At 31.8% G+C, this 9555-nt stretch overlaps 1 protein-coding gene across 1 annotated transcript in view; it reads left to right on the top strand.

The window, feature by feature from the left end:
* Nucleotides 1–9555, top strand: part of LOC106472171 — a 35507-nt gene that overhangs the window by 9076 nt on the left and 16876 nt on the right. The window contains exons 3-4 of the mRNA XM_022400778.1: nucleotides 656–757; nucleotides 3555–5822. Coding sequence (XP_022256486.1) covers nucleotides 3594–5822 — 2229 coding nt within the window. The 5' untranslated portion in view covers nucleotides 656–757; nucleotides 3555–3593. The remainder of the gene's footprint in view (nucleotides 1–655; nucleotides 758–3554; nucleotides 5823–9555) is intronic.

The raw sequence follows: 9555 nt of genomic DNA, 5'->3' as shown, positions 1-9555 counted from the left end.
ACAACAGTATTTTAAAACAGAAAGATCATTGCTGTTACTAAAACAAAGTTTGATGGCTGTTAAAACATGTTAGTTTTATTATTGTTTTAATTAAATTTTTGAGCTGAATGTTTATTATGATTTCTCTAGGTGGCGCTTAACTTATGATTTTCTAAGACTGCTTGGATTACCAATAAACGAAAAAGCATGCACTGTATGATAAGTGTTTTAATACTGTATAGGCCTATATATTTTGTGTGCAAACCCTTAACTTCTGATTTTCTTAAAGCACTTTGATTAGCCTGCTTAACAAATGGAAAAAAAAACTTGTACTTTTATGCTTTAATAGACCTATAAGTTTAGTGTAAAAATTAAAGGTTGTAGTGTCATTATTTGAGTTCATCATGACTACTTCTGGTGATTTAATTTGTTAAATTTCACCTTTTGAAATAATAAAATTATTCATAATTAATTAAATTACTTTTTATCACAAAATGTTTCTGCTGCACTTTGTAAAAAATGTAAAATTACTCCCACTGACAGAATTCTGGGAATGATTACTCCTTACAGAAACATTACGTGAAGTACTGTGTAAGACAATTTTTTAAAAACAATTTTGGCTATATATTACAGAACATAGAAATTTCTAAGTGAAGAATTATATACTTAATTCCAGAGTAAATACTTTGGTCCAAAGGATTTTTTCTGTGAAGAGTCTGACATTAGCGAAACATCTCATTCATCAAAAGTAGACACAAACAGTGCACCTGGTGACCAGGTAAGTACTTTTGATGCATATGTGGAAAGTGTTTTTATTTTTTTAATATTTCTGTATTAAGCACCTGAATACTTTTGCCAAGGATATGACAAATATTTACATTTTGTTGGTGGTACTCATGTCTTTATGAAGTCTTACAGTTATACTTAGTTTAAAAACATATTGCACCATAGATGTATAATAATAGATAATATTGTTTTTTTACAACATAGTGTATGGCATTGAAGTTAAATAGTAAAAATGCTCTGTCCAAGTTAAAACTGGACAAAGAGTAGAAATTAAGCCTTACTGACATTTTCACACATAGTTTGGTCTTTATGCTATAAATCGACAGTGTTGCCATTTGTGTTTTTTTTTACAAAACTAGTGAATGAAAATTGCAGGATTACCAGCATTTTTTAATGTGCAAAGTGCTAACTGAAATAAATTATTTTGATAAAAGAGAAGTGACTTTCATGTTTAGAAAATTTTAATATACCAGTATTTCAACTTGCATTATTGCCAGGGTACAATATAATGCAGCTAATAGAGAATTAGGCTTAGTTATTGAGCAATAATGTTACTTGTACGTACAACCTTCGAAGTTGCCTTAATGAGTTCACAATAAAGAAACTGCCATTTTTACTCTGGTATGTGGAAGAGTGAAAATTAAAAACAATACATGCAGTGGCATAACTACAAATGATGGGTCCCCTGCATAAAAAAAGTTATTGGGCCCCTACATTTATTCCATTTGTCAGCAATTTTTAAGTTTGTCAGACCCTTCACACAATTATTAACACATATGACAAGCTCAACTGAGGTGAATCAAGAAGACATTGATGTTCAATTACTCAATTGTTTTTATTCTGTATGTGATAAATATGGTTAAGATTGTGACAAAATTATTACTTTGATAAAAATGGCAGGGCACAGGACAGATAGATTATTCAGTGTCTGTCCTGTGAAAGTGGGTTTTCTCCGAGTACTCCAGTTTTATCCCCACATCTAAATTATTCTGGACGTTGGACTCCATGGTCTCAGCCCACCTGAAAAGAGCCTCTATCTCTTAATGGTTTAATCTTTGTAAATCATAATTTCAACATCTTTAAATTTTAAGTATAATTTTCAAAACAATACAAGTTGGAACTGGTGTTTTTGGTCAATACACGCTGGAACCAGTGTTTTTGGTCAATACACGCTGGAACTGGTGTTTTTGGTCAATACACGCTGGAACCGGTGTTTTTGGTCAATACACAGCTGGAACCGGTGTTTTTGGTCAATACACAGCTGGAACCGGTGTTTTTGGTCAATACACAGCTGGAACCGGTGTTTTTGGTCAATACACAGCTGGAACCGGTGTTTTTGGTCAATACACAGCTGGAACCGGTGTTTTTGGTCAGTACACAGCTGGAACCGGTGTTTTTGGTCAGTACACAGCTGGAACCGGTGTTTTTGGTTATGGTCTATGTCTGTGTCCATCACTGCACTACATCTTCAAGTGGAATGAAACCACCAGACATGATGAACAAGAAGTCCTTTAATGTCAAGATCTTTGCATCCTCTCTGGCCTTCCTCACAGCTTTCTGCTAATTACACAATTGTAAGAAATAAATCCACGAAAAGAAAAACAGTAATGGAAAAAAATTTCACGCGTGGGGTTGAAGGAGAATGATTGTTTCTGAACACCCCCTGTTGGGAAGAGCAGGCAATTACAATGTTGTTTTCTCTTCCTTCAAAGAAAATTCCTGCCATGTTAAGTTTTTGTCAAGTGTAATTTCAACAATAAAGTATAACTTCATGTTAAACCAACTCATTGCAGATTGTACAGGAAGAATGATGCATTAATAACAGAAGAATTAAGCTAACTAGTTAATAGAGTATATCTGTTTTAAATAATAATTTTATTTTTAGGAAATAGTATTACTGAATTAGACCAACTAAAATAAACTCGCAGGTTGAAATCGTTATGTGCATTTCACATTTATCTATCTGTTTTCCTTTTACACAAGCTATTTTTATTATAATACTGATTTAGAATGTTATTATTTCTTATATATGTATAATAAATCTTTTAATAGAGATTTTAAACTTCTTACTTGATATGTCAGTCATACAGAACAGTTGTAGTTTAGTGATATGAAGAAGTCTTCCTTACTTTTGTACTGTACTTAATACTAACGATTATTAAAATATTTATGTATTTAATCTGTGGCAAGAATAGCATTATCTTAAATACAGAGAGTGCTGTCTTTACATTAATCTGTAAACTTTTCTATGTACAATACATGTAAAATTTGCTCACCAGTATCTAAGATTACCAGTTTACAATATTTGATTAAATAGAAAAATTTATTAATAGTGACAGAGCTGGCAGTTGTTTTGTATTAACACATCATTGTTATATAGTGCTTTTATTTCTCGGTAATATACAGAAAATATAATAATGAAACACTGTAAAATAAAAATTATGTGAAGTATGAATGTATTTTACAGATTAATCTTACAGGTACTGTTACTCTGGTTTGACCTGTCAGTATTATTGATACACTTTATTGTGTGAAAGTACTGTCTAAAAATTTGCTAAATATTTCAAACCGTACTATATTCAATTAATATTCGGTCTTAATCAGTTCGTACCAGAAAACCTTGTTCAAGTACAACAGAATGTATATATTTTGTTCTTTTTTGAAAAGTATCTATTAATTTTGGTAGGAACTTAAATGTTTTCATTTACAAAAGATGTATATAATTTGAACATTGAAAGATTGCAATTTTCAGTTTATTATTATATTTTTTCTGTTCAACTATTGCATAGGACACTTCATCAAATGACCTTACAGATGAAGAGAGCGTGATGGGTATCACATCAAGTAACCAGTATGAACCTGTTGCTTTTAACAAAACCTCTGGGGTCCATTTTCATAAAATCCACCCATTCCAATCAACATCTGATGACCAAAGTAATGCATTTAGTGAGAGTAGTAATGGTATTTCACATAGTCCTAATTCTTCAAAAATGCATCCTATTAAAACAAGATATAAGAAGAGAAATTCATTCAAAAAAAAATCATCAATCGACCTGGAAGAGGAAGGTGGACAGTTCTTGTCTTCACAACAAAAAGAGGGATCTTTAGAGTCTCCCAAATCTTTCTTTCCTTTTGAGGAGAGTATTGAAGGAATCCAGCTTGGTGAAGATGCTGATGTTGACAAGATCCTACCACTTACTCATTCTTGGAGTGATTCTAATCCAGTTGAACAGGATTGTGGTTCTTTGTTCCTTGATAGCAGTTTTTGGTCTCAGGATGCTGGCTCTTTGAAGGGAAATTTTAGTCCCCATTCTCTGAGAGAGAGAAACTTCATGTTCGAAAAAAAAGGGAACTATGGTATATCAGAGTACATAAATCAAGAAGAAAACTTGAGTGGAAGTGCTAGTATGTTGGTATCCAATGCTCAAGGAGGACACTTAAGAAGGGATTTCTCTGGAGAGAGTCTCAGCAGTTTCTCAGACATATTCAAAAGAAGTAGTTCTCAATTGTCTGATAGATTTGGTAGAAGTAATTCTCGGACTGATAAACTGTGGCGAGATATATCGATAGATAGTGAATACTCCGAGTTCAGTTTGGATGTACAGTCCAGTGCTGATGACATTGGGTTGTCTACTGTAGAAAAATTAGATAAACTACAGAGTCAACTTAATGAACTTAAAGAAGCTGTATTGGAGTTGGATGCAGATGTGGTAAGCATGAAAGTATATCGCCAACCTCCACAGCATATTTGGGAAATTACTAGTGTGCCACTCAACGAACTTGAACAGGTTTCCTGTGAGAGTGGAAATAGTGGTGTGCTTGATGTGATTAATTTGCACAAAGCCAAGATTTGGTACAGAGGATTGTTGAGAGATGTAGAATCCCCACAGACATCATTTAACATTGAGACCCAGAAACCGCCACCTGAAGATAATCGTGATTCTCAAAGAACTGACCTTGGTTCTGATGCATCACTGCCAATAGATCAACCTGTTGATGACATTCCAAACTTTCCATTATCAAGGTACAAAAGATTAATTTCTAAACTCTCCAAAGAATTACCTTCAGGTATTTCACAGTCTCTACATCTTCCTTCAAATTATGATGGGGTATTTATTGATAGTGGGAGTGATTTTGGTAACTCTTTGGACTCAGATTCACCTTGTAATGATGATAGGTTCAACAAAGGACCTCAGAGTTTAGAATGGGACTCTTGCTGTCTCCCAGAAGTTGAAAAAAATTCAACTGTTGAAACTTTTGAAACAGATAAAAACTTTTCAGACAAAATGGTCTTTTCGGAAAGAAGTAAATTAATCTTAGAAGGCCAGTTAAACATAAACGAGAATGATAACAGGAGTTATAAGAAGAATATTAGTAAATCCGAATCATGTGATGTAACTGATAGTGCAATTAAAAAAAAGACAAGGTCAATGAGTACTCCGTCTGGGCTTTTAGCAAAACAAATACAGCTAGCAATTGCATACAAAAGATCACCTAAATTTCAGAAAAAACTACTGATTCGAAGTCAGACATTTAATTCTTACCTTGAAGATAAAAGTATCCATTGTTCTGTTCCACAAGAGGTGGTTGGTGGTTATAGTCTGGTTAGTCCACTCTCAAATGAAAGCTCTTTCATATCTCATGGTGCATCATCTTTCTTTAGCTCAGCTGAAAGTGGTTTCCAAGGGTCTGTTGATAGGTTTTCTAGACAGAACACATTGGAACTTGAAATTACAGATGAATGTTGTGATACCAGTAGTCAGGTTACTTTAAATGATCAGGTAGAAAAGCAAAATTTTGAACCTGAAACTTATTTGGAAGATAATGTAATAAAACAGGATAGGAATGGAAATTCATTGCAGTCGTTGGTTTTGAAGAACGAACTTTCAATACCAGTCCAGTGGAATGAGAAATGTGCCATCTGGGATTCTGCCTACTGTGAAGAATCAACCAGTTTGGAAATAGTTCAGTGTGTTGGAAAAGTAACGAGTATTGAGGAATTGGTCTGTAAGATGCAAGAAAGGAAAGCCGTATCGCATCTTGATGTCTTGACAAAGGTGAGGCAGTTGCAATATTTTTTATGAAATATTAAAAATACAGTGTTGTAATTCCTTAAGATTTTGTAAATGATTCCCTAAAATCATATTGATTGTCAAATATAAAAAAATTATAAGAATGTGAAGATTTGTAATAGACTAAGAAATATCAGAAAATTAATTTTACACAGGTGAGAAGTACATAATCAAATAGAATTATGGAATGGGTAAATAGGGGTTCAAAATTAACAGTTGCATTTTGTAAAGATATTTTAAAAGTGGCTATCTGAAAAAGAAAAAAGCAACTCTATTCTGGCTAGTTGATCATAATGCACTGTACATTGGAATAAATTAAAATTGAATTATCGTAGCTGAACAGTGGTCAAACAATTCAATTTACACTTCTTCAGAAAAAGTCGTGTACAGGTGGTTAAGGTGCTTGACTCCTAGTCTGAAGGTGATGGGTTCAAATCCCCATCACCAAACATGCTTGCCTTTTCTGTCATGGTAGCATTATAATGCGACAGTCAATTCCACTATTAGTTGGTAAAAGAGTAGCCCAAGGGTGTGTGGTGATGTCTAGCTGCCTTCCCTCTAGTATATCACTGTTGAATTAGGGACAGCTAGTGCAGATAGCTTTTATGTAGCTTTTCATGAAATTAAAAACAAACCAAACCAGAAAAAGTAGATGCTTTTTAACCCTTTAAAAGTATTTTGTTGATAAAAAATTGGAAGTTTTTATTGAGTATTTTTACTAAGACTTTCTGTTTAATTATATGGTGTCAGTGTTAAGTGCCCTGAGTGCAAAGTGAATTTTATATTAAGATTAAGAATACTTATATATACACTTACTTCTATATATGGCATGAATAACAAATCAAAAGCTCAGAATGTTATTGTGTTAATTTTGTTCTTTTCACACCAGATTTCAAACAATAAGGTTAGTTTCAGTAAACTCAATTTCATATTTTTTTAGACCCAAATACATCTTAGTTACTAAGCTTGATAAATTATAGCTATTGATATTGTACTTTATGATTTTTTTTGGTTATTTAAAATGTATTTATAAAATCTAAGAAACATTTTCTTTTCACATCCTCCATGTGTGAAATTTCATAAGGCTTAGCAACCTACAGCAAGCAGCAATGAGTACAGAGGTCGTAACTAGAAGAGATAATTGTTTGCTTCACTTCTTTCTTTACTGTTCTATGTTTTAAGAAAAATAAGTTTATGAACTTACTGTTAAATAGTAATAATGTATAATAATTGAAATGTGACAATATTTTACAAGATACTAGTCCACTAAAACACAGCCAAGACAGGTCACTTTGTAAAGAGTAAGGTCAGTTTTATATTATTGGATACGGTAACATGAGTGCACATGCTCCATGTCATTGAAACTTTTGTATTGTTAACCAGTCCTGACTGGAAGGTCAATATAATAAATATATATAAATGTATAATGTTATGAGATTTAAGCTATTTAGACAACACATTTGTGTTTTCATGTTATAATTTGTAGGCATTCTGGAATGAAAAAAGCATAATTTATATTTTTTTCCTAATTTTTTATTGAAGTTATAAAGTTGGTCAAATTGACCCAACCCGTACAGAAATACAGTAGTGAAAATAGCAAATAAAATATAGTTTTTTTTCTAAACAGAATTTGATAATTATTTGGAGATTATAAAGATTTCACCTGTGAAATTTGAAAATGATCTAATTCATTAAAGTATTTTAATCTTAAAATAAATTGCTTTGCATGTTGGATAGTCAAGAAAAATCTATGAGAAAATCTTTAATTATAAGTTTGTAATACTTAATTTAAACACCTGATATTTTGTGTACAAAAACCTTGTAATGTTTACCAATAACATGCAAAATGTTGTAAAGACGTGCATACATTATAAAAAATCATAGTATAATTACTCTCATAGATACTGTAGTGGTCATTGGCTGGGTGGATTCTACCCAGCCCATAATGGAAGGGTTAACTAATTAAAGCTTAACATTTGTTGTCACTTTAAAATGGTACAGCTGTGAGCCAGGCATCCTCATTTAGGCAACTGTGCCAGACTTTCTCCCACCTCACCAAGTGGCAGGCTTTTATCTATCAATCCACCTATGTGTCTTTTGGATAGAAAATTCTCTATGAAAATGGGCACAAACTTGAGCATCTAGATGACGAGATGGTAAAAATATGCAAGTAATTCCAGCACAACCAAAATATGTTTGTTCACGACACAAAAAAAATGGAAAATATCTTTGTCTTTTACCATTTAACTAAATATTCAATTCCTGCTGTTGTTTCTTCATGCATTCTTTACAAGTATTTATGTCAGTCAGTACTTTGACTGTAGGTGCTTCAGCCTTCATGGTATGAAATGGTGTTCTGACCATAAGTAAACTAAATAGTAATTTCAAATTCTAATTGAAATTGGACCTCATTTCTAGGATAGTTACAAATGATAATCTCCATAGGAAATTGTTAATGCTGTCTGGAATATTACTGATATCCCATGATTTTTTTCTTCTAATATTTGTGATAGATAATCAAATTGCAACTTTGGACGCGCTTACCAAATAATATCTAGCTTTGGTTTTAAAAAGTTTACATAATGTAATTCAATATTTATCATTTTTAGATTGTGAAACTTTTAAAATTTTGTTGTTAGACATTGTTTTGAAGAAACATTAAAAATAATGTTTTATCGTCTTAGAATTTAAGTACAATAGACCTGCTTCCTTATACAAGTTGTATATATTTATGACCCTGAACCTCACCTTTTAGAAAAGCATCACTCAAAGCTCAACAATTAGCATTCTTTGCTACTTAATTAATTGTTGGGCTCATTAATCAATCAAGTTCAACTAATTGATTGATTATTTTCATACAAGATCTAATCTTCCAATTTTGAATTTTTTGAAAGATATTTTTTAATTAGACTTCATTTAATATGATACAAATTTTCAGGTGCAGAAAATTAGAATTAAGTCACTTTTTTAATCCAAAACAGTTTTACATGAAAATTTACACATAATGTAGTATGAAACCTGTAAAAAGCTAAAAAATATGACTAATACCATTCCATAGGTTTTCCTACAAATTTTTTGTTAAAAATAATTGTCATTAAATAAAACCAGTAAAAACTTGCCACAGATAATACATAATTATGAGAAAATAAATTCTTGCTGATCCTAAAAAACAAAAACAGTACAATGTTTATAGTTGGCAAGAAAACTTGTGATGGCACTAGCTGACATTTTTTGTTTAGATTAAGGTGATTCATAAGGTGGAAATTTAATTATTCACAAGAAATATTAAAATAACAGTAGTATGAAAAAATCTAATTACACATGTTCCAGAATTTTTTTCTAGTTTCATCATCAGTGTGAAAAATGTAAAGATAATTAAGAACTTCACAAGTATACAAAATATAAGGTTTTAAGTGAGAAGTTGTTAATGGTAAAGTAAGTTTAGAAAGAACATATTAAAATGATTTATACATCTACATTTTACAAAACTGGCTGGATGAAACTGAAGAAATGCCGAGAAATCAACTTAAAGCTTACTGTACTAGGCAGTGCTTAAGAGGCACATTAGGACTGTCAGTCTTGCCTTTCACCTTTCTATCTGACTAGAGTTAGTGATAATTAAAGGTGTATAGGTTAACAACTTAATAGTATTAGACTGTTGTAGATCCATGTCTAGTAATTACTGACAAACACCTTAATAGTATTAGACTGTTAATCC

The sequence above is a fragment of the Limulus polyphemus genome, unplaced genomic scaffold (assembly GCF_000517525.1).
Source record: "Limulus polyphemus unplaced genomic scaffold, Limulus_polyphemus-2.1.2 Scaffold5135, whole genome shotgun sequence".
Lineage (NCBI taxonomy): Eukaryota > Metazoa > Arthropoda > Merostomata > Xiphosura > Limulidae > Limulus > Limulus polyphemus.
This window is presented reverse-complemented; position numbering and strand designations above follow the sequence as displayed.